The 26,649-nt window shown below is 39.8% G+C and overlaps 1 protein-coding gene across 3 annotated transcripts in view; it reads left to right on the top strand.

Moving 5' to 3' along the window:
• Positions 1 to 26,649, top strand: part of dpp6a (dipeptidyl-peptidase 6a) — a 474,464-nt gene that overhangs the window by 365,391 nt on the left and 82,424 nt on the right. For all 3 annotated transcript variants that reach the window (XM_052114879.1, XM_052114878.1, XM_052114877.1), the window contains 2 exons: positions 1,787 to 1,868; positions 15,539 to 15,659. In XM_052114879.1, the coding sequence (XP_051970839.1) occupies positions 1,787 to 1,868; positions 15,539 to 15,659 (203 nt within the window). The remainder of the gene's footprint in view (positions 1 to 1,786; positions 1,869 to 15,538; positions 15,660 to 26,649) is intronic.

Here is a 26,649-nt window from a genome sequence, read left to right as displayed (position 1 = left end):
TTAACCGCCCCGTCTGTTCTGTGATTAGCACAGAGAAGTACAGCTTGTGTCACCTGTAATTTTTGGGCCTGCAGTGAACAGAACATCCGTAAATGACAGCAGAATAAAGCATCTATATTTATGAGCTGTGTGATACTGAGCAGATGCTGACACAGCGCTGGGCCGTCGCCCCGGCCGGATGGGGATATACTATCACTGCCACAGGAATTCCCTCACGGTGCTTTATTCACTGTGCAGTTGTGTTGCGCTGTGTTGTACATGTAATGAAATCAATATCTGTTGGCACCAGTGTTGGCTGTAATCTAATTACATTCATTCAAGTTGCTGTCATTTTTTAAAAGAGCTATTAGTGTCACATTTTAGAAAGTAACTTCAAGTAAGGTAACTAGTAATCTGATTAATTTTCCATGAAGTAATCAGTAATGTAATCTGGTTGCAATTTTATAGAAGTAATCAGTATTGGATTACTTTTTGAAAGTAACTTCCCCCAACACTGTTTGGCACATGGTCCACTGCACCACATACAGGAAGTATAGTGTGTTAGTCCTTTTAAGACACTTCACTGTTTACATATCTGTGTGTAAGTGGTGGTCAACTAGTCCAGGGATTATCAAACTTTTTAATGCCACAGACCCCATGGACAAGTAATAAATGAATATACTAAGAGTGGTATAATAAAGACATGCTGTATGCAGAATTAAATCATTTGTAGAGCTGTTGATTAAATGTGTTAATTCAGTGTGATTAATTATATAAAAAATAAAATGTTAAAAAGATGAATGAAATGAATCATGCCCCCTGACCTGTACTTAAATTCCATAATAAAAATACTTATTTTTCTACTATCGGAGCAATTCAAGCTTGAAATACACGTGACGTAGTGTATTTTTGAGCCGCATCAGCAGGGGGCAGTCATCGTGCAATTGTGGAAGCCCATTCCACTTCATTAAAGCTGCACTATGTAAGAATTTTTGGTTAAAAATGAACAAATTGCCATTATTGATTGATGATCATGGAGAAACTAACTACACTCTTCAGTTCAGTCATACTCACAGTCACTGGGAAGAGAAATCGGCCCAGGATTTTAGGTTCAGGTTCACTGTCCTTTTCTGTATATCTTTTCTTTTCTGGCGGCGTTTTGTGGTCCATTCTGCATAACGCGGCGGCTCATTTTTGCTTATCGCGGTACATGTGGCATGTTTCGCAGCCAACCCACCAGCCCGCTCGGTTCTCCCGATGGCCATTCCACCCCTGATCGGCCCAAAAGTGCGTCGGCCCACCGGGAAAATGCACAGTATGCCAGATTACCAGTCCAGCCCTGACTGATGGCAAATAGATTAAGAAAAGCAATTGGCAAAGATTTTTATAGTGCTATTTATAAGATTCATTTGAAAACAATGTATTCATTTTAAGCATGAATTAATTGAAAAGTTTTTGAATATGATTTTTTATGTGTCAGTTTGAAAGGTGATTTATTTATTTGCGTTTGTATTTTTGAATGTATAAATTGATGGGTTTTTTTCTTTCAGTAGCACTCCTAGTCTCCCATAGACATGACCTGAAATCAGCCTAATTATACAGGGCTTGCTTAAGACTGACTGTTTTTGTTGTTGTTGTTTTCCCCAGAAAACCCATTGAGTAGTAATTTTGACAGCATGTAGTTTGCCTATTCCTACTGTCTGTCGGGTGTGTGAATGTCTTTGCTCACTTTTTAACAGTGTGTGTGTGTGTGTGTGTGTGTGTGTGTGCGTGTGTTTGTTTGTTTGTTTGTTGTTGTTTTTTTCAGGGAAACATGGATCCTGAACCCTCCAGAAGTGCGAAATGCTCATCTGCAGTTTGCAGGATGGGGGCCACAAGGCCAGCAGCTGGTAATGCAACATTTACCATCATATGCAGCTACTTCAACCACTAGAAATCATTTTATAGGGGCCGAAACTTCCACAGAGAACACATGAATCACATGACTCTCCATCTGTCTCCTTCTCCTCATGTTTCTCTTTCACTCTCTTCCTGGAAATAATCTCTGTGGTTTTTAGCACACACAGAAACAGTCTTTTCTCCAAAAGACTCCAATCCAATTTATGACATTAAATCTGCAGGAGTGCTCTCCAGCTCATCTCAGAGACACTCCGTGTGTGTGTGTGTGTGTGTGTGTGTGTGTGTGTGTGTGTGCGTGCGTGCGTGCGTGTATTTATCACTTTGTGGGGACCAAATGTCCCCATAAGGATAGTAAAACCCGAAATTTTTGACCTTGTGGGGACATTTTGTCGGTCCCCATGAGGAAAATAGCTTATAAATCATACTAAATTATGTTTTTTGAAAACGTAAAAATGCAGAAAGTTTTCTGTTAGGGTTAGGTTTAGGGGTAGGGTTAGGTTTAGGGGATAGAATATAAAGTTTGTACAGTATAAAAACCATTATGTCTATGGAAAGTCCCCATAAAACATGGAAACACTACGTGTGTGTGTGTGTGTGTGTGTGTGTGTGAGTGTGTATTTATCACGTTGTGGGGACCAAATGTCCCCATAAGAATAGTAAAACCCGAAATTTTTGACCTTGTGGGGACATTTTGTCGGTCCCCATGAGGAAAACAGCTTATAAATCATACTAAATTATGTTTTTTGAAAATTTAAAAATGCAGAAAATTTTCTGTGAGGGTTAGGTTTAGGGGTAGGGTTAGGTTTAGGGGATAGAATATATAATTTGTACAGTATAAAAACCATTATGTCTATGGAAAGTCCCCATAAAACATGGAAACACTACGTGTGTGTGTGTGTGTGTGTGTGTGTGTGTGTGTGTGTGTGTGTGTGTGTGTGTGTGTGTGTGTGTGTGAGAGAGAGAGTGCGTGCGTGTGTGCTTGTGACATTAAATATTTAGTAATGCCAGTGGTTAAGTCATCTAGGTGTAGCTCCAAACATGGAGTAATTGTTCTGTTAACATTCTTAACAGTTAATGTGATGGCAGATTCCCCAAAACAGCCATTGGAGCTCAGTCGAGTCAAAGATTTCTCAGAGGCGCAAAGTTGTGATTCCAAAAATAGACTTTTATTACAGAGTAATAAAGTCGAGGTGCTCCGTGGAGCATCTGAAGTTACATTTTAGAACATGCCTATTTATACAGTTTCTGTACTCTTTGAGGATGGCCTCTTCAATTAACCCATGATATCATCCAATAACATCATCCAATTATTTCCAATCATACAATTCTCGATTATTTAAGTCATCACTCCTTCTAACAGGCCATCCTGCTTAACTTATTTTAGTGGTGGCAAAAGCATAACCATTTTATTTTATATGCATAAAACACACTGTAATATTTTATATTAACAATCATTACTTTCTGCATTCATTTGATTAGTCTATTAGTTGACTTCCCTTATTTTAGTTGATTGGTCACACACAACACATCCCTGTTAGATGGAGAAGTGTGTGTGTGTGCTGCCACAGGTGGTGTTTCTTTTTTTTATCCTTGAGACTTCATCTCGATTCACCCCAATTCTCCCTATTCCTCTTGACGCATGCATCTTGATTCACCCCAATACTCCCTATTCCTCTTGACGCATGCATCTCGATTCACCCCAATACTCCCTATTCCTCTTGACGCATGCATCTCGATTCACCCCAATACTCCCTATTCCTCTTGACGCATGCATCACGATTCACCCCAAAACTCCCTATTCCTCTTGACGCATGCATCACGATTCACCCCAATACTCCTTACTCCTCTTGATGCATGCATCTTGTTTCACCCCAATACTCCCTATTCCTCTTGACGCATGCATCACGATTCACCCCAATACTCCCTATTCCTCTTGACGCATGAATCTCGATTCACCCCAATACTCCTTATTCCTCTTGACGCATGCATCACGATTCACCCCAATACTCCTTACTCCTCTTGATGCATGCATCTCGATTCACCCCAATACTCCATATTCCTCTTGACGCATGAATCTCGATTCACCCCAATACACCCTATTCCTCTTCACGCATGCATCATGATTCACCCCAATACTCCCTATTCCTCTTGACGCATGAATCTCGATTCACCCCAATACACCCTATTCCTCTTGACGCATGAATCTCGATTCACCCCGATACTCCCTATTCCTCTTGACGCATGCATCACGCTTCACCTTTGCGTGACGCTAATCTGCGGTGATTGGTCAGATGACCCAGTCAGTTGTGATTGGTATACTCTGTGCAGAGATTGTTGGAAACGGAACGCCCATCACCGCTTTGTAGTAAAAAAATCAAAATCAGAGAAGGAATTTGAGTTGATTTTTGTTAGCGATCATAGCCCAAAGTTCGGTGGTAAACACCCAATCAGTTATTATTTGCGTTAGCCCAACGCATAAACATATTGGTAAAGCACTGCATTACTACAAGTTATTGCTCTATTCTTTATGACAACTCCAATAACATCGACAAACATTTCACATATTTCAAAAAAATTGACATTGGAGACCTAGAAGCTGCGCTGAGTGTAACGTACACAACACACACAAATACTTAATAAGCATGCTAAAAAACTAATAAAAGCAACAATTATTAATAATACTTACAGGTTGTGATTCGGAGGAGGAAGCTGATCCAAATAAACTTGGTACTGAACCTTCCTTCAGTATCAACCGGCTCGCAAATCCACACTTGAAAGCATTCATGTTCATAAAGCAATCGTCATTAAAATGACGCGAACACAGCACAAGGTTCGGGCTATACTTGTGTGGTATAGTTGTACATATAAACTCTAGCCACTGATTCTTCACATGCTCGTCCCTGGGCAGTGAAAAAAAGGTCGCTTTTGATATGCACTTCAGAACACGTCTTGTTGTCGACATGATGTTTTCAAGTTTTCCCTGGTGTCTGCGCGCGCAATGAGTGGGCACGGCCAATTTGATCATTTTTCGTCTTGACGTCACAACGAAAAGGAAAATGACTCATTGGAAAAACGATTCACTACATTGACTCAGAGTCGACTCCTACTTTTGAGAGACAATACATTTTTTACTGTGAACTTTCATATATAAAACTTTGCAGGATGTTTTTGTTCACTTAAATCTATGTTACACACTACATGAAAGGTAATTTTCAAAATTCCATAATAGGTGCCCTTTAAATATTTAACATATTCAATAACATTCATAATGGAGTTATTCGTAGTACATTGATTACACGTTATCATTTTTAGATCATTGCATATTGCATATATGTTAATTAAATTATCAAAATGGACTAACTTAATGATTAAATGAAAATATACCATATTAACTCAAAAATCGCAATTCTGTTATTGTTTCTAGACGCATTTACTCGTTCCAAATCTGTATGACTTTATTTTTTCCAGAGAACACAAAATGAGATGCTTTGCAGAAAGCTGTTTACATTTTAGTTGATTAAATTTTTTTTACAATGACCCCATTTCCACCTGGAATTAAGAATAAGACTGATCAGTGGAAGAACGAGATAAAGGGCAGCCGGAGACGCCATTCGAGAGAGAGAGATGCACGTGGCCGCATTGCTTATGTGCCCCCCCCCCCCGCTTATGTGCCCCCCCCCCTCCTCTATTGAACCTGTGAATTACCATATTAGCCATTCTTTAATTTGTCCTTTTAACATATAACTTTTGTCTTTATTATTTCAGTCAATTTTAATGAAAGTTTACTACAATCATAAATTAGATTTTCAAATCACCATTTTCCACCCTCTCTCTGACTCTGACATTTTAGCCAACTGATATAACATGGTTTCTTACACATACTGCAGCATGTCAGAGGTAAATGTCCACAGTGTGGTGCTAAAAGTGAGTTAAATGTTCTCCCAAACGGATGAGGTTTTTAACCTGTTAACCGTTGCCAGAGCGCTGGCGCTCTGAAGCGTTTTTTTTTTTTAAATAGTTCAAAGTTACTATCAGATTTAATGTTATTACCTTGACAAACTATACATCATTAAAAAGATATAAGACTCAAGGTTCAGTATTTGACCACTATTGTATTCTGAGAAACTTATAGTGACAGTTATGTCTTAATTTGTGTCTGGAGTTATGTAATCACAAAAATGAGTCGATACCTTTAATATGAATTATGAGCGTCAGCCGCTCTCATTCAGAAAAAAACTCCTGTGAGATCGTCATGACAGCGCTTGACAAAACAACGTCCCTCAGGGCTTTTAGCTCAAAAATGTGCAGATTTGGAGAAATATTGATAGATTCTCATAGGTTTACATCAGATTTATATAGACAGGAATCATATTTATTGAATATATACCCAAATGCGTCGATGTAATCATTATGAGCGCTTGAGACTCTGATGTATTGTGTTATCAATCCATACTGGCAGCCTGAGGGCGCCGGCGCTCTGTGCACAGTATATGGAACTCCATATATGGAACACACGAAGAAGTGCCATAATCATTTGACATTCCAGGAAGTCCCTGACACAACAAAGCTATCAGAGATCGCTGTAACTGCAGATAAAGATGTTTTGAAGACAATAAACATGATTGCAATGATATTTGATTTATCTGTGTTCTTTGAGCCATGTCAGGTATTTTCATAATAATAGATTATATTGATAATGTAATGCTAATCGATATAGACTTTATCATCGTGCAGAATACTATAAAATAATATATTTTCTGTCTGATTTTTTTATCTGAAACCAAATCAGAGCACAAAAGGTTATTTAAAACACTCGACTTGTGCTATAAAGTAAGTTTTAGAGCACAAACATGGTTTTAATCTCATAAATTGTCGTGTATTGATGGTGTGCTAAGCTAATATGCTAGCTAGCTTGGTGCACCTGCTACCTAGCTGTTATTTTTATGAATATTTTTAAATAGGACTGCTTGCTGAAATGTTTCTTTTTTCAAGAAGGTCATTTTATATAGTTTAAAATGTAAGGTGAGAACTTTGAGAACTTTCCTAAAAGAGATTAGGGATTGAAACAGTGTGAATAGCCAGTCGTTAGTAATTATAATGCAGACAAAAGAAAAGCATATTTAGAGCCATAACCAGGCTGGAGAGGTGTGAATGTGTGCAGGGGAGACTGAGACTGAATGGAGATCGTTTACACCACATAAATAAACAGAGACAATAGACTGAATAGATGCTTAGAACATGACAATAAACATCAGTTTGCATTTTAGAGTCTAATCAAAATAAAGTGGTATGACATGATCTTGAAAAACATTTAACTAAATACAGAGTTTTAGACTTGTCATCTTCAGATTTTAAATATAACATGGCCAGACATGTGGCTTTAGCTGCAGTGCATTTCTAGATTGCTGCAATGCCAACTTCAATTTTATTTTCATGAAAATATTTCATAAAAATAAATTTCTAATAACTTGACAAAACTTTGAAGCTATTTATAACTATTTTTTTTCATTATGACAATAATTAATTCTACATTTACAATAAACTGCCAGGTGTCAGCTTTCAAATGGGATCATACTTGTGCTTTTAGAACAAATGGTTTATGAACTGTATCTGTTTCAGTTTGGGTATGCCATTTCTGGGGATTTTTCAAAAGTGGGGTTGCAGCTTAACAGGTTAAGGTTAATGCTAAATCAACAAAACCTCCCTATCCTAAACCTCACAGCCATGGCCAAATGTATTGGCAGTGACATACATTTTGTGCTTCAGTTGTTGTGGTGTTGATTCACTTTGTTTCTAGATTATTGTGCAGAGTGATCAGATGCATTTTAAATAATTGCAAAAAGCACATCGTCCAAAAAACTTTATCACAAAAATCCAACTTTCACAGTTTTTTGGCCCTGGTACAAAATGACCAGCCAACATAATTTCACTAATCATATCAGCAGCACATGGGTAAGTGTGAACGAGTACTAGTCAGGTGAAATCAATCTATCATTCTGATTGGATTATAAGAGCACACTGATTGCTATAAAAGGAGGGAAGAAGTGCTTCCAATTATTGTGTTCTTGTTTGCAATGGTTAATTCAAAGAAAGAAGTGCAGCCATCATCACTTTGCATCAAAATGGCCTCACATGCAAGGAAATTGCTCCAAAGAATTTACATTTACATTAATGCATTTGGCAGACGCTTTTATCCAAAGTGACTTACAGAGCCCTTATTACAGGGTCAATCCCCCTGGAGCAACCTGGAGTTAAGTGCCTTGCTCAAGGACACAATGGTGGTGGCTGTGGGGCTTGAACCAGCATCCTTCTGATTACCAGTTATGTGCTTAGACCACTACACCACACCACAATTTTGCACCTGAAAGAACCATTTATCGGATCACTTGCTGGACGTCCCAGAGTGTCCAGCAAGTTCCAGAACATCTCCTACTGAGGAGTCGGCTATGGAATCGTGTCCCCACCTGTGCAGAGGCTCAATATTGGCAGCAGGTTGGTGTGAGTGCATCTGCACGCACAGTGAGGTGAAGACTTTTGGACAATGGCCTTGTGTCAAGAAGGGCAGCAAAGAAGCCACTTCTCTCCTAGAAAAACATCAAGGACAGATTGAAATTCTGCAGCAAGTACAAGGATTGGACAGCAGAAGAATGGTGCAAAGATATTTTCTTTGATGAAGCCCCCTTCCAACTGTTTGGGACATCTGGAAAATCGATAGTCCGGAGAAAAAAAGGTGAATGCTACCATGAGTCCTGTGTCATGCAAACAGTGAAGCATCCTGAGACATCCACATGTGGTGTTGCTTTTCATCCAAGGGAGTGGGCTCTCTCACAATTCTGCCCAAAAACACTGCCATGAATAAAGAATGGTATCAAAACGTCCTGCAAGATCAACTTCTCCCAATGATCCAGGAGCAATTTGGGGATGATCTGTGCATTTTCCAGCATGATGGAGCACCATGTCACAAGGCAAGAGTGATAATGAAGTGGCTCAGAGATCATTACATTGAAATTGTGGATCCATGGCCAGGCAACTCCCTGGATCTTAATCCCATAGAGAACCTGTGGTCAATCCTCAAAAGGCGAGTGGACAAGCAGAAGCCCACAAATTCTGATTAAATCCGAGCATTAATAAGGCAAAGGAATGGATCGCCATCGGTCAGGATTTGGCCCAGTAGCTGATATCCAGCATGTCAGATTGAATTGCAGAGGTTATGAAGAACAAGGGTTAACAGTGTAAATGACTCTGCATAAATTGAATGTTTTTGCCAATAAAAACCTTTAAAACTTATGAAACGCTTATCATTGTTTTCCAGTATACCACAGAAACATGTGAAAAAATTATCTACAAATACTGAAGCAGCAAACTTTGCAAAACACAAAATATATGTCACTGCCAATACTTTTGGTCATGGCTGTACACCTAACTGATAGTGTCAGAAAAGCAAATGTGAGATTAAAAACACAATAGTTATTTCCATGATATGTCCCCTTTAAGTTTGCTTTGTTTGCTGTGGTTCTTTAGGCTATATCGTGCCTGTATAAATCAGTTTGTGTCATCCAGTGCTGTCTAGAGTGGCTGTGGTGCATTTAAAAGAGATTACGAATCAATGCTTCTGCTGAGCCAGTCCGCTGTCAATACTGTTTCTGATGTGTTATTGACACCACTCACATTCACTGCTGCACACAAACTCCCAGAACAACACTTACAGAAACCCAGCATGAAGAAATACAACTGCAAGGGGTTTCTATTGATTTATAAAAATGAGATTGCAACAGTATAGATATTCATAAACAGAATGAATGATGGCATAACATAAAAACGATGCACAGGTTTTAGGCTTCTTTAACAGCCTGTAGTTGGCTTAAAAACACTCACACACACTGAGAATGAACTTTTCTTGCTGTCCAGCTTCACTTTTCATAATTAATTTAATGAAGTGAAAACCTACATTAATCCTAAAGAAAATCAGCTTCTAAGATCAGTTTCCTGAAGTGTTTTGAAAGCTGTTTTGTTTGAGGTGTTCTATTCAGCCTGGTTTTATAAAATTTACGTGAACATGACAACATTTTTGCAATTCAAAATGTATGTACTTTATAACACGTTTGGCTGTAGTTTTCCAGTGAAATGTCCAGCTGGGGGCGCCAAAAGCAAGAAAAAAATTTTCAGATGCGGTTTAAAGGTGATATATATTTAAGCAATATCACACGAGCAAGAGTGCAATATGGCCCTACGTCAGCACTGTTGTGATTCGGCTGTAGGTAATTACAGCAGTGCTGATTTAGGGACATATAGCAAGACTGTGAGTGTGATATTGCTTATATACAACAGTTCAATGAACAAGTACATTTGAAAAATTATGAAAAACTGAGTACGGTCATAAAAACGTATTTGTGCATGGAACTACTTTAATACGTGACCGATCAGATTCTGCCGTTGCTGGGTCAAAACAAATGATGTGTCCAAGTAATTCACTTCAGAAATAGTATACAACTCATTGGATAAACAAGGATAGACAGATGGATGTGTGTGTGTGTGTGTGTGTGTGTGTGTGAGTGAGTGAGAGAAAGAGAGAGAGAGAGAGAGCACCTGTTGCCACACCCAATCAGAGATGCTTACAGCTTTCTGAAGGTCAGCTTTCTCAGTGGAATATAGATGTCCAAGTCAAATCAAGTCAATTTTATTTTTATAGCACCTTTCACAACACACATCGTTTCAAAGCAGCTTTACAGAAGATCAGGCATTAACAGACGATAAAACTGTAATGTGGGGTATTCCTCTCTATTTCGGGGTAGCCGGTGAGCAAATGTTATTCACTATAGAAACAGCAATGTCCTCCGCCATTTTAAACAGTATCCAATGTGGAAACTCACAGAGTGCTGTTCTATGTAAACAATGACTAACGGACTCAATTTACGTCACCAACTGGCTCATACTACACACAAAAATTATGTTTTGCCACCAGCTGCTGGCTAACATATGTAATGTACAAAATAAAGACAGTAACTCCTAACACATATGCACTACGCTTACACTTTAGTTTAGAACAGCACGAACACAAGCGGAGTGATACACACAGTGAAGTGTCTGAGTGCTGATGCTGTCACACCATCAGTGCTCATGGAACGTCTCTCCTCCAATCAGATTCGCGGACCAGAACTAACTGTTGTATGTATATGTGTGTATATATATATATATATATATATATATATATATATATATATATATATATATATATAATTATTTTTATTTATTTTTTAAACTGATCTCCCTACACCGATCCACTACATTAAAACCACCTGCCTAACAGCACCAACCCACATCTCAGAATAACATTCTGATTATATTCTTCTCACCACAATTACAGAGCAGTTATTCACACACAACGGTCTAGAATTTACTCTGAATGGTGCCAAAAAAAAAAAAAAAACATCCAGTGAGCGACAGTTCTGTGTACGGAAACGTCTTGTTGATGAGAGAGGTCAACAGAGAATGACCAGACTGAATTGAACTGAAAAAGTCGACAGTAATTCCGATAACTTCTCTGTACAATTGTGGTGAGAAGAATATCATCAGAATGTTATTCTGAGATGCGGGTTGGTGCTGTTTTGGCAGCACGAGGAGGACCTACACAATATTAGGCTGGTGGTTTTAATGTTGTGGCTGATTGGTGTATGTGGACAGCAGGACTAAGTTGTGAAATTTTAAATAATGCCAAGCTATAGAAAGTCCGATTTTTTTCATCAAATAGTCTATTATGTGTCCAGGAGTGTTGGTCATTAATTGTTTAGATTTTTTATAAAGTTTAATAAATAGTTCTTATTCAAAGTAATGGCCAGCACCAGATTTTAGCTGCATAGAAAGCTATAGGATACCGTACACCCTTGCTCCCTAATTACTGATTGATTTAACCTCCAGTGTGCTGTCTGTCTGCAATGGTTTCAGAACAGTTTGAAATGCACCTTATTTTCATCCTAACTCCGTTATTAACATCCTAAATCGACTCGGGAAATCTGTATCAATACCCAGCTCTACTTTAAACACTGAATAAATCATCATAGCCATTTCTACATGCTGCCCTAAAATTTGAAATATTAAAGACTTCTTTGTTTTTGGTTTGATCTAGGAGGTTTCTCCTCTGGAAGGTTTTCCTTTTAAAAATGAAAATGGCCTGTCATCTTCCCACAGGAACTTTGTATAGTGATCTTGAGCAGTTGGGCTGTGTTTCTTTTTATTTCTGAGCGCACAGGTTATTTTAAAGACAAGGCTGTGGAGGTCATTTTAAAAACAAAGCCACCAGGTTCTTCTTAGGTACAGTCCTGTCTTTGATACAGACATTCACTCACACAAAGACAAAAATGACACTTTGAGTGAAGACATGTGAGTTACAAATGAAAAGAGGCCTTAGAATCTGTATGAGGTCTCTCAGTATTATGAGGCTCTGTCATCATTTATTCACTGTTAGATTCTATGATATTTATTAAAAGGGTCATGTCATGAGGAATACCTTTTAACACAATGACAAATACACATACTTGCAAAACTGACACATGCAGTCATGCTGAGGTAACAGAGAAATCTGGATAAATACCAATATTCCTAAAAACCAGAAAACCCTTAATATAGATATAATTGTATGGTGTGAAACTTTGCTAAATCTAGAGCTGTTTTGGCAATGCCCCCCTAGCCCCTCTTTAGACCCGACCATGCACTAAACAAAGAATACATTTATTCATTTATCAGACGCTTTTATCCAAAGCGACTTACAAAAGAGGAAAACATAAGCAAATCATCTTAAGGAGACATTTGTAAGAAAAGTGCCATACTACAAAGTTTCACTAGCATCAGAATAGCATTCAAAACAATTGGAAAGATTTGATTTTATCAGTTTTTTGAAGATGGAGAGTGAGTCAGCTTCACGGATGGAGTTGGGAAGGTCATTCCACCAACGTGGTATGATGAAACTGAGTGTCTGGGAAAGTGTTTGGTGCCTCTTTGTGTTGGTACAACAAGTCAACGTTCCTTAGCTGACCGCAGGCTTCTGGTGGGAGTGTAGGTCTGCATAAATGATTTTAGGTATGCTGGAGCAGACCCAGTGACTGTTTTGTATGCCAGCATCAGAGTCTTGAATTTAATACGTGCATCAACTGGCAGCCAGTGGAGAGAGACAAAGAGTGGTGTAACATGTGCTCTCTTAGGCTCATTAAAGACCAGACGTGCTGCTGCATTCTGGATCATTTGCAGAGGTCTAGTTGCACATGCAGGAATGCTTGCAATGAGAGAGTTACAGTAGTCCATTCTAGTTATGACAAGTGACTGAACAAGCAGCTGTGTGGCATGTTCAGAGAGGAAAGGTCTTATTTTCCTGATATTGTAGAGTGTAAATCTACATGGTCTTGCAGTCTTTGAGATGTGGTCTATGAAATTTAGCTTGTTATCGATGGTTACCCCTAGATTTCTGATCATTTTGGAAGGCAATACTGTAGTTGAACCCAGCTGCACGGTGATGTTGTGTTCAACGGCAGGGTTGGTTGGAAAGACAAGGAGTTCGGTCTTGGCTAGGTTGAGTTGCAGGTGGTGTTCCTTCATCTAGGCTGAGATGTCTGCCAGATCCGATTTGAGCGGTCACTGTGGTGTCGTTGGGCTGAAAAGACAAGTAGAGTTGCGTGTCGTCAGCGTAGCAGTGGTAAGAGAAACCATGTGACTGATCGATGGGTCCCAGTGATGTTGTGTATATGAGGAAGAGAAGCTTGTTCTGTTAGAGATAGGCAGAGATCTGATTGAAAACTGCCCTTTCAAATGTTTTTGCCATGAATGGGATGAGAGAGACTGGTCTGTAGTATTCTAACTGTGTGGGGTTAAGTGCAGGTTTTTCAGCAGTGGGGTTACTCGAGCCTGCTTAAATGTATTGGGAAAAGTGCCTGTATGTAGAGATTTGTTAATTATGTGTGTAAGTGCAGGTACGATGGATGGAGAGATGGCCTGGAGAAGGTGTGATGGAATGGGGTAAAGGGAACAGGTGGTGAGGTGGTTGGAGAGGAGTTTAGAGACCTCAGTGTCAGTCAGAGGAGAGAACATACATGAGACAGGTGTTTGACAGGGTGTGGAGTAGTGAATGTATTGCTGATGGTTGTAACCTTATTTGTAAAAAATGTGGCAAAGATATCTGCTGTCAGTTATGTGTCAGGTGGTGGAGGGGGAGGACAGAGAAGTGTGTTGAATGTTCTAAATATGCAACGAGTCTCTGTGGTGCTGTTGATCTTGGTCTGGTAATAGGAGGTTTTTGCAGCTTTAACATTATCTGAAAAAGTTGTAAGCAGATGTTGATATTTACCTAGATCTGCTGGATATCTAGATTTCCGCCATCTCCTCTCAGCTGCTCTGAGATCAGTCCGATGTTCATGAAGAACGTCAGACAGGCTCATGCTTTACATCCCAAGAAACCTCAGAAAATTAGAAACGCCAGCCACTTCCCTTGCGTCCGCATCCGCATCCGGCTCCAGCTTTTCTTTTAGAAGTGATCATCCCTATGCCCTGTTCATTCAAGACAATAACCCTCCACTGTGAGAGCTTCAGAGTTCTGAAAGGTTATAACGGTCTTTCAGAAATCACTTTTTAATATGCAATTTATTTTCTTCTTAACTCCATTTACAGCCTCTGAAAGCAACATAAACAAGAAATAAGAAACGTCCATTGATTCTCATTGTGATAATACACAGTGAATGTAGGATTTTTGGGAAAGTTAGTCCTATTGTCCAAGTATGTGGACATTGTTTTTAACAGCGTGTCATTTCATGATAAAGCGATGCAATTTTTAAAATGGCATATCGGATGAAACTATAGACTCTACTCTTTTGACTCAAACAGGGTTTAATGTGATAACTTAATCTGGTTTCTTACCAGATGTAGTTTTGTTGCCATTTCTCAGAAAGACAAACTTGGCTGAGATTGGCACCATGTTGTTTTGTCACACGACTTGGTGCTGAAGGTTTAACCTTTTAATGACATCCTAGAATCTCCTGAACTGGGATCAGTTGGTTTACAAATAAATTAATCAAACATAGCCTATCGTGAAGCCAAAATGTAAAGTCCACGCATGTGGAAGTGTGGTCTCACGAGGTTAATACAAAGGCAGTTGATAGGGACACATTTTAAAGCTTAAAAAGGACCCAAAATTAACATAAAATTAGTCCATGTAGCTCGTGTCATAGTCCTAGTCTTCTGAAAGCATACAAAGGTTTTGATGAGAAACAGACTTTTAATTTTTTTAAACAGTGCAATTTATCACAGATGAGACTGTTGGGTCTTTTTTTTGTAAACTTTAAAGTGAGTCCCTAAAAATTCCCATTATATTGACAAAGACAGACTGTAATATGCATACAAATTCCTCATCTTGTGTTCCACAGAAGAAAGGAAGTCATATGGGTTTGGAGTGTGAGAAAAGGATAACAGAATTTCATTTTTGGGAGAACTGTTCCTTTATTTCTAAGGGTCAGACAGAGGGTGAAAATTGTCATGAAAAACTAAATTATGATGAACCTGCTGACATTATATGCGAAAATAATAATATAAAGATCATATAAGTACCCTGTAAATCTTTTTATCCTGCTGGTACATCCATCAGATTTTGATTGCATTGTTTGTCTTTTTGTACATTTTTCAGATTTTTATATTTGAGAATAACATCTACTATCGAGCCACTGTTGAGAACAGATCCATCCGCCTGGTTTCAACTGGAAAGGAGGGCGTGATATTCAACGGTCTGAGCGACTGGCTTTATGAAGGTATGAAAAGCACTTACCTCAACATGTCTTTATTCTGCAAAAGCAAGAGATAACATGAACTCGGCTTCTAATATACATTCAATAAACCGATAGCAAGCATGCACAGAAGCTGATTGAATCATGTGTAATCTACATGTAATAAATTGCTTATGTAGTAAAGGCAGATCTAGATGTGATCGAGATGTCAGCCATTTTCAAAGAATCACAGACAGAAAGAAGAATCAATAGCAGCTCCCAGAATGCACCACTGACATTGGCAGGACTCTGTAGTTGTGGATTTCAACCAAGTGTGATGCGAGTCTCCTATTTAAACTTTAATCTGGGTTCATATTGCAGAGGCTGACCCTTGCCATGGGCTTATGAGGTGCTGAAGGTCTCGAAATTGACTCTTATTATTTATTGATAGGGATGAATGTGTTAAATCATGATTTCAGTATCTCTCTGCTTCTGTTTGTGTTTGATTTATTTTATTATAATGTTGCTCCATATACAGTACAGTGTTTGCATTTTTTTCAAATGGATTTTGCAGGACTTGGAGTCTCAAAGCAGCTTGATTTTAATCTTTTCACAAAATCTGAAATATAAAATGTGTAAAATAGCTGATATACGTATGCACACCAGTGACCTCATGTTAATTAAATTCTGTATTTATATACTGTTAACAGCCTACAGTTAACTAATGAAATTACTGTCTAAAATCTGTCGGTCCCGAGACTTGCTGCAGCAGTCAAAGACGTCCGTCTAACATGTGATTACAACAGAAAACCATTGAAACAGTGCAGATGTGCGCCAAAACACGTTTGGTGTGAACAGCCCCTGCGATCTCAAAAATGTATATCTATGTTGCTTTGTAAAGTACTTCAGTAGGTACTTGTGCTTCGGATCTGCATTTGTCATAAACTCATATTAATGGAGATATATCCATTTAGTAAAACAACCACTAGTATCTTATTTTGCCAATGCATTTAAAGGGCCGGCGTTGAATTACAAACAAATGTTTTCATTGATGTTAAATTTCGATTTCTAATTCAATATTGTTTTATATAGAATTGATGAAAGTCTATACAGTATGTAACTCAAGTACATCATAAGTAACTGTAATTAAATTGCTAAAAAAGAAGAAGAGTAATCCCTTCACTTTTTCAAGGAAAACGCCATTTAATTACAGTAGCACATTACACTCAACACTGTCTATAAAACTATTTAACTGTGTTCAAATCACTGTAACACGCAGCTTTGAGTGGCTTATTGCTTTATTTTATTAAATTATCCTTCAGTGGCTGTGATGTGTTGATCTAAATTCCAAAACAAATGTATGCCGTGGTTTCGAAAATAGATTAAAGAGGCGTTTCATATCTGTTTCTTTTTGGTTAAGATACATTTTGCAAGTCAAATGAGTAAGGCTTGTGGGCCATTCACACTGACGCAGTGTCAAAACCAGACTTGAATAATGTACAAGTAATTACAATTATTAAACATGTATCAAACATATTAAAGATTATTATGTTTAAGATGTAAGATTAACCTGCATGAGAAAACTCCTTAAAACCTGAGCTCCTGAAATAATAGCTTATAATAATTATACGGAAGAATGGAGTAATTACAGGTGAAACTCGAAAAATTAGAATATCGTGCAAAAGTTCATTAATTTCAGTAATTCAACTTAAAAGGTGAAACTAATATATTATATAGAATCATTACAAGCAAAGTAAGATATTTCAAGCCTTTATTTGATATAATTTTGATGATTATGGCTTACAGTTTATGAAAACCCCAAATTCAGAATCTCAGAAAATTAGAATATTGTGAAAAGGTTCAGTATTGTAGGCTCAAAGTGTCACACTCTAATCAGGTAAACACCTGCAAAGGGTTCCTGAGCCTTTAAATGGTATCTCAGTCTGGTTCAGTTGAATTCACAATCATGGGGAAGACTGCTGACCTGACAGTTGTGCAGAAAACCATCATTGACACCCTCCACAAGGAGGGAAAGCCTCAAAAGGTAATTGCAAAAGAAGTTGGATGTTCTCAAAGTGCTGTATCAAAGCACATTAATAGAAAGTTAAGTGGAAGGGAAAAGTGTGGAAGAAAAAGGTGCACAAGCAGCAGGGATGACCGTAGCCTGGAGAGGATTGTCAAGAAAAGGCCATTCAAATGTGTGGGGGAGTTTCACAAGGAGTGGACTGAGGCTGGAGTTACTGCATCAAGAGCCACCACACAGACGGGTCCTGGACATGGGTTTCAAATGTCAGACATCTTACCTGGGCTAAAGAAAAAAAGAACTGGTCTGTTGCTCAGTGGTCCAAAGTCCTCTTTTCTGATGAGAGCAAATTTTGCATCTCATTTGGAAACCAAGGTCCCAGAGTCTGGAGGAAGAATGGAGAGGCACACAATCCAAGATGCTTGAAGTCCAGTGCGAAGTTTCCACAGTCTGTGTTGGTTTGGGGAGCCATGTCATCGGCTGGTGTTGGTCCACTGTGCTTTATTAAGTCCAGAGTAAACGCAGCCGTCTACCGGGACATTTTAGAGCACTTCATGCTTCCTTCAGCAGACAAGCTTTATGGAGATGCTGACTTCATTTTCCAGCAGGACTTGGCACCTGCCCACACTGCCAAAAGTACCAAAACCTGGTTCAATGACCATGGTATTACTGTGCTTGATTGGCCAGCAAACTCGCCTGACCTGAACCCCATAGAGAATCTATGTGGCATTGCCAAGAGAAAGATGAGAGACATGAGACCAAACAATGCAGAAGAGCTGAAGGCCGCTATTGAAGCATCTTGGTCTTCCATAACACCTCAGCAGTGCCACAGGCTGATAGCATCCATGCCACGCCGCATTGAGGCAGTAATTAATGCAAAAGGGGCCCAAACCAAGTACTGAGTACATATGCATGATTATACTTTTCAGAGGGCCGACATTTCTGTATTTAAAATCCTTTTTTTTTATTGATTTCATGTAATATTCTAATTTTCTGAGATTCTGAATTTGGGGTTTTCATAAGCTGTAAACATAATCATCAAAATTATATCAAATAAAGGCTTGAAATATCTTACTTTGCTTTGAATGAGTCTATATAATATATTAGTTTCACCTTTTAAGTTGAATTATTGAAATTAATGAACTTTTGCACGATATTCTAATTTTTCGAGTTTCACCTGTATAATGTATTGTAGATTGTGTGTAGTGTGAGTGTGTAGTTTTTCCAAATGCTTTAGTTTTTATATTTGAATACGTTAAAGCTGAAGATAAAGCCACTGAATGGAAGTGCAAAATTAAAAATAGTTTCCAAACAGATTTCCAAATACGCTCCATATCAGCTGTTGATCGAACAAACAGATAGTTAGTTGAATCAATGTTGTTTTGGTCTGGACAGGTCACAGAGGAATTGTTTAAGTATTTTAACACTCAGAAGTAGAGGTCGACCGATTAATCGGGCAATTTTTTGCATTTATTAACATAATCGGCATCAGCCAATATCCAAGTATATCAAGCCGATTATTAGGCAGGCGCATCTGTGGGTAGCCTAGTGTTGTTGTGGAACACGTGTTCGACGCACGCTGCCCCTAGAGTCATTTTCCAGCAGAGTGAGCAGACCTCATCCAGTGCCTAAGGAAGGAGCTAAGTTCCTTGGAGAAAACAGTAAGGATTACATTTGTATAACTTCTTTATATTTAATTAAAAACTTTTGATATGTTACTTCCAACTTCAAGAAAAAACGTGACAAACGCGATAGTTGACATGACCTTCGGCTACTTTGGATATTGATAGCGTAGTTTAAGTTGCATTATCACAGCAGAAGGGTTGCTATCATGTCACAATAAGTAAGCAAGAATTTAGCAATTACAGACAGTGAATCTGAGACTTTTATTTGTTCTGTTTGTGTGTCTTATATTTGAGAGGGTTGTCACTCAACGCAGAGAAATAATTAATAAAAAGATACCAATGCGCTATAGGCTAATGAAGGACTGGCTTTGGTAAGCTCGGACGTTATCGGTTCTGCTGTCGGTACTGGAGAAATTAAGAAAATACATTTATTATTGCTATAAAGAGAAAGTTATTTTATCTCACCAGCCATTTCTATGTATAATAATATGAAACCATTTGTCTGTGATGCAATTTAGCTATTCGCAGTTGGAGAGAGAGAGAGAGAGAGAGATCTCGCGTACAGCGAGCACAACACGAGCCCAGCATAATGAGTGACAGAACTAAACATTCAAACATAGCCTGGTTTAGATCTGTGATTATTAGTCTGATTTTATTTTAGATTTCGCCTTCCAAAGATTCTAAAAAGAATATTTATACATAAGCCGCATTCTGTCTAGCACAACTTCCTTCCCTTCACAGCGGTGCACTGACATTTCTCCCTAAAACTCAAACTTAACGTCAGAATCAGCACGATCGGTGATTGTTGTAAAACACAGTCTAGCTACTGTTGCTAAATTGCGGGACGCGTTTAATAATAAAAAGATCGCAAGAGATACCGTTCCCAAGGCGGCGCGCGCTCCGAAACACACCGCAAAGAGACAAGCAAAACTATAGGCTACTTTGGGTTTCATGTGCGCGTCTAAACAATCAAATATACACAAAAATATGTCAAAACGACCGGCTTGGAGATTCACTTAAACACAGTTTATGTCTTAAATGGACATAGTTATGGAAATAGTTGGGAGAAAATATGCTGCATCAGGAGTCTATTATACTCGGTCTTAAAGGGGAAGCGGTCTAATGAACATGCTGACGATTGAGCCATTACTGCAAATCAAACAACAAAAGGCAAAGAGAAAATCACTTACAGCTCTTGAATGAATAACTTCTGCATTAATAAGCATTAATCTATCTATGATAAACTATGCAGTGTTATTTTACAATTGATTACTAGATTATTAGATTTCTTTTTAGACCACACCTGAACAGTAATGTTAGTAGACCTTCCTGAAATTAAATCACTGTGCCTATATAACGTTTATATTTGTGTATATATATATATATATATATATATATATATATATATATATATACACTCACCTAAAGGATTATTAGGAACACCATACTAATACTGTGTTTGACCCCTTTCACCTTCAGAACTGCCTTAATTCTACATGGCATTGATTCAACAAGGTGCTGAAAGCATTCTTTAGAAATGTTGGCCCATATTGATAGGATAGCATCTTGCAGTTGATGGAGATTTGTGGGATGCACATCCAGGGCATGAAGCTCCCATTCCACCACATCCCAAAGATGCTCTATTGGGTTGAGATCTGGTGACTGTGGGGGCCATTTTAGTACAGTGAACTCATTGTCATGTTCAAGAAACCAATTTGAAATGATTCAAGCTTTGTGACATGGTGCGTTATCCTGCTGGAAGTAGCCATCAGAGGATGGGTACATGGTGGCCATAAAGGGATGGACATGGTCAGAAACAATGCTCAGGTAGGCCGTGGCATTTAAACGATGCCCAAATGGCACTAAGGGGCCTAAAGTGTGCCAAGAAAACATCCCCCACACCATTACACCACCACCAGCAGCCTGCACAGTGGTAACAAGGCATGATGGATCCATGTTCTCATTCTGTTTACGCCAAATTCTGACTCTACCATCTGAATGTCTCAACAGAAATCGAGACTCATCAGACCAGGCAACATTTTTCCAGTCTTCAACTGTCCAATTTTGGTGAAATCTTGCAAATTGTAGCCTCTTTTTCCTATTTGTAGTGGAGATGAGTGGTACCCGTTGGGGTCTTCTGCTGTTGTAGCCCATCCGCCTCAAGGTTGTGCGTGTTGTGGCTTCACAAATGCTTTGCTGCATACCTCGGTTGTAACGAGTGGTTATTTCAGGCAAAGTTGCTCTTCTATCAGCTTGAATCAGTCGGCCCATTCTCCTCTGACCTCTAGCATCAACAAGGCATTTTCGCCCACAGGACTGGATGTTTTTCCCTTTTCACACCATTCTTTGTAAACCCTAGAAATGGTTGTGCGTGAAAATCCCAGTAACTGAGCAGATTGTGAAATACTCAGACCGGCCTGTCTGGCACCAACAACCATGCCACGCTCAGAATTGCTTAAATCACCTTTCTTTCCCATTCTGACATTCAGTTTGGAGTTCAGGAGATGGTCTTGACCAGGACCACACCCCTAAATGCATTGAAGCAACTGCCATGTGATTGGTTGATTAGATAATTACATTAATGAGAAATTGAACAGGTGTTCCTAATAATCCTTTAGGTGAGTGTATATATATATATATATATATATATATATAACAAAAAGAACCGTTAAGAATACCGTTAAAGTACCGGATCGATTAGCAGTATCGGTAATACCATTAAAACCTTAACGATACCCATCCCTAGTTATGCCTGTGCTTCTCTTGGATGCTCTGAATATTGGATTACGTGTCTGGATTGCCCCTTAATTAAAGCTGCATTTGGATCTCAACCTTCGTGTCTCGGAGCAGTTCGTAACACCTGCTTTGTTTATTTAATATATTTGTTATACATTTGTAACACAGTTGAAGGATGGGCAAGGAGGAGGCGAGAACCGGCTTGTCAACATAAATTACATTTTAATGAGAAACTCAAAAACACATAAACAAACACACATGACGGACATGTCCGTAATTCTCTCTCTCTCGAACAATCGTCACCGGCCGCCTTTATCCCTCACGCGCCTCATCAGGCTGATTGGGGACCGGGCGCGCAATGTTCCGACCGGCCCCACCCCCCTCCGCTCCACACTCCTCCCGGCGTTATCTCAGGCCGGGGTGCCACCGGCATGACGTACACCCCCCCCTATCCCTGGGGCGGGGTGTATCTTGCGTCCCGCGTGGTCATCCCCGCCTTCCTCGCCCTGGGAGGAGACAGGAGGGGAAGACAACAACAACAACAAAAAAAAAACAAAATAGGCGAGGGAAAAGGCCAACACGGTGCGACAGGGAGAGAGAGAGGAGAGAGAGAAAAAGCTCACTCACCGGTTCTCTGATGTACCGTCGCGTGGTCCTCGAACACTCCTCCACACTCAGGCGGACGACAGCCGCTCCAACACCGGGCGAACCGGAGTGAAACCGCCGACCCCCAGCGGGTAGAACGCGCCTCCGCTTTTCTGGCGGCAAATGGGGACACTCCTCCGCCCCTGGCAGCGGCTCTACCGCTCGGGCGGTCGGAGAGTTTCTTCCTCCTCCCCTCGCGGACGGCGGTCTTCCCTCGACCCCTCCGCGTCTCTGGGGACGGCAGGGCACTCCTCCGCCCCGGCAGCGGCTCCTCGCTCCAGGCGGTCGGGGTATCCAGTCCCCACTTGCCCCGTGGACGACGGCCGTACCCGCATCCGGGCGGTCGGGCTACTCCGTCCCCGGCAGATGGCAGCGGCGCTCCCTGGGTGGGCGGCAGTGTCGAGGACTCTGCGACGGGCATCCCTCCTCCTTCCGGGTTTCAGCACCAATGTAACACAGTTGAAGGATGGGCAAGGAGGAGGCGAGAACCGGCTTGTCAACATAAATTACATTTTAATGAGAAACTTAAACTCAAAAACACATAAACAAACACACATGACGGACATGTCCGTAATTCTCTCTCTCTCGAACAATCGTCACCGGCCGCCTTTATCCCTCGCGCGCCTCATCAGGCTGATTGGGGACCGGGCGCGCGATATTCCGACCGGCCCCGCCCCCCTCCGCTCCACAACATTATACAATATGTTTTTACATTATACATTTTTCATTTTAAGTGTACAAGTGCAGATTGGTCAAGTGTTCAATAAATGTATTTGTTGAGAAATTTTGTCTAGCTTAAGTAATTATTTGTGTTACATTTTATCTTTCAAATAAAAGGTTCAAATAAGAGGTTAAAAACAAGCACATATCGGCCAAATATCGGCCAAAATAAATCGGCAGCATTAATCGGCCATCGGCCGACCCGGATTTCAAAAGATCGGCATCGGCCTGAAAAAACCAATATCGGTCGACATCTACTCAGAAATTACATGTGTCAGCTTTAATTAAAATGTTTTCCATTAAGTTTTATTAATGAAAACCTTTCGTTAGTAACACTGATGCATGCACAGTGATGCAATACTTTGACTACCAACTGGAGTGCAGCAGTCAAGTAGGAATGTCTACTAGCAACCGAACTCAAGTGTGAACACACCTCTAGAAAGTCAACTTGTTCTGATTAGATCTAATCTGTTGGTCCATGTTTACAAGTGCCCTACACATATGAACTGACCTTGACTTCTTCAACTCTGGGTTTTGCAGTCTGTCAGTGTTTATGTGAATGCTGTACAGCTCTTGAAATGCTGTACGTTCCATTCACCAACAAATCTACTGATGAATGATTAATGTGCAGTCTGAGGCTGTTGAATACAAATCCTCAGTCTTTTCTATGCGTTGAGGAGAACAGGTGGCTGTGCATTCATTGAGGATGGGATTTAGGCCTGCTGGACCCTTCTGGATTTGGACTTCCTGCCTCACGGTCCCTGATGTTCTTCGAGAAAGGTTAATGTATGTTAATTCAGATTAGCCATGCCAACGAAAAGGGCTTAAACAATACATTTGCATCATTACAAGAGCAGTTTAATTCGTCCAGCTGTGTGCAGTTGCATCCAAGTGGAAAGATACACAATGTTAATTTCCTTATGGGGATTGGAAAGTGGTTGAAAGTTATTTTGAGAAGTACACAAATCAACCTCACCCCTACAAACTCTCTTCTCTATAATTTGCAGATCAACAGTGTAGATTGGTATATTGTTGTGAGTGTGGTTTCTCAGAGTAGTTCATCTCTTGCCTTGAGGATATTAATTACCTCAATCAGTCTGCATAATCAATGCTGAGGTTTAATTACCACTGGATAATCAGTGAACCAGAAGTAGCTTTTGCTATTGCAGACGTCTGGTTTACTGAAGAAATGAACTCAATCACAATGTTGCATTTGTCCGCACATGTCTGTGAAGTCCACGAGACAGCAGGGTGCTCACATGCATGCCCTTTGCAGCCACTATTCCCCCTCGATGTGCCCTTTTGACAAGCCTGTTCTAGTTTGGACTTCAGAGTGGACTACTACCTGACTGTCTATGTAGCATTACACCACATAAATGTGGATGAAGTTGGACCACAAGTGCTGAAGGTGGCATTTGGAACCAATGGGAGCCAACGGGGGTATTTACACTTGGTCACGCCAAGCATTTTGACTGATCGGATAGCTATCCAATCACAAAAAGACCAAGTGTAAATTCCCTCCAAGACGCATTCGAAATGGAAAGCAATCTGATCTTTCAAACCACCTCCGGAGGTTTGAAACACATACAAGAAGACACGCATCAAAGTGTCAAGGCATCTGGGGTGGATTTCCCACACAACAATGTAGCATGTGAACACCCCACAGAGCAACATGAAGGATTATGTGTATTGTAATGATCTCTAGTCTGCATTGTTATTTGCATCTGTCTGTAAAGGTGTGAACAAAGGTGGGCCAGAAACAAATACAGTACAATGAGATCCAGGGGCGTAGGACAAATTTTTAACCTGGGGGGACAGGAAATGCTAGGGGGGTTCGGGGGAAATTCCCCGCTTTTTAAAATATTTTTAATATATATAAAGCACTTAAATGCTCATTTCTAATGACTTTTCGGAACAGACTGTACTACTTAGTTTGGTTGTAAGAGGGTATATACAGTGACAGACTGGGTAGATTATAAAAACAGAGAGAGGCAATCTAATATAACTACAACCAAATTACTACATACCATGAACTGTACAAAAACATACTTTATTTAATAAAGAACACATAAATGAAAACACACCATTTAGAAGATGATCGGGCTGGGACAGAGCCTTGTGATAAAGAGGTTGGCAATGGAGAAAGGCTGAGGCAGAGCCTGGTGATGGATGGAGACTGAGTTGATGTTGATAACACAAATCAAACTCTATAAATTGTTATCATAAAAAGCCACTTTACTTAGCGTGGCTTATCATTATAAAGCTTCAGCGATAAACTCATTTTACATTCAAATATATACAGGTGCTGGTCATAAAATTAGAATATCATCAAAAAGTTGATTTATTTCAAGAATTCAACTTAACAGGTGAAACTAATATATTATATAGACTCATTACATGCAAAGTGAGATATTTCAAGCCTTTATTTGTTATAATTTTGATGATTATGGCTTACAGCTTATGAAACCCATGAAATCAAAATCCCAAAAAAATAGAATATTACATGATATCACACAGTAGTTAAACAGTAATACCATGGTCATTGAACCAGCTTTTGGTTCTTTTGGCAGTGTGGGCAGGTGCAAATCCTGCCAGAAAATGAAGCAAGCATGAAGTGCTCTGAAAATGTCCTGGTAGATGGCTGCGTTGACTCTGGATTTAATAAAGCACAGTGGACCAAAGTCCTCTTTTCTGATGAGAGCAAATTTTGCATCTCATTTGGAAACCAAGGTCCCAGAGTCTGGAGGAAGAGAGGAGAGGCACACAATCCACGTTGCTTGAAGTCCAGTGTAAAGTTTCCACAGTCAGTGATGGTTTGGGGTGCCATGTCATCTGCTGGTGTTGGTCCACTGTGTTTTCTGAAGTTTACCAGGAAGTTTTAGAGCACTTCATGCTTCCTGCTGCTGACCAACGTTATGGAGATGCAGATTTCATTTTCCAACAGGACTTGGCACCTGCATACAGTGCCAAAGCTACCAGTACCTGGTTTAAGGACCATGGTATCCCTGTTCTTAATTGGCCAGCAAACTCGCCTGACCTTAACCCAATAGAAAATCTATGGGGTATTGTGAAGAGGAAGATGCAATACGCCAGACCCAACAATGCAGAAGAGCTGAAGGCCACTATCAGAGCAACCTGGGCTCTCATAACACCCGAGCAGTGCCACAGACTGATCGACTCCATGCCACGCCGCATTGCTGCAGTAATTCAGGCAAAAGGAGCCCCAACTAAGTATTGAGTGCTGTACATGCTCATACTTTACATGTTCATACTTTTCAGTTGGCCA

The sequence above is a fragment of the Xyrauchen texanus genome, chromosome 42 (assembly GCF_025860055.1).
Source record: "Xyrauchen texanus isolate HMW12.3.18 chromosome 42, RBS_HiC_50CHRs, whole genome shotgun sequence".
Classification (NCBI taxonomy): Eukaryota; Metazoa; Chordata; class Actinopteri; order Cypriniformes; family Catostomidae; genus Xyrauchen; species Xyrauchen texanus.
Note: the sequence above shows the minus strand (reverse complement) of the source record. Positions and strands in the feature narration are given on the sequence as shown.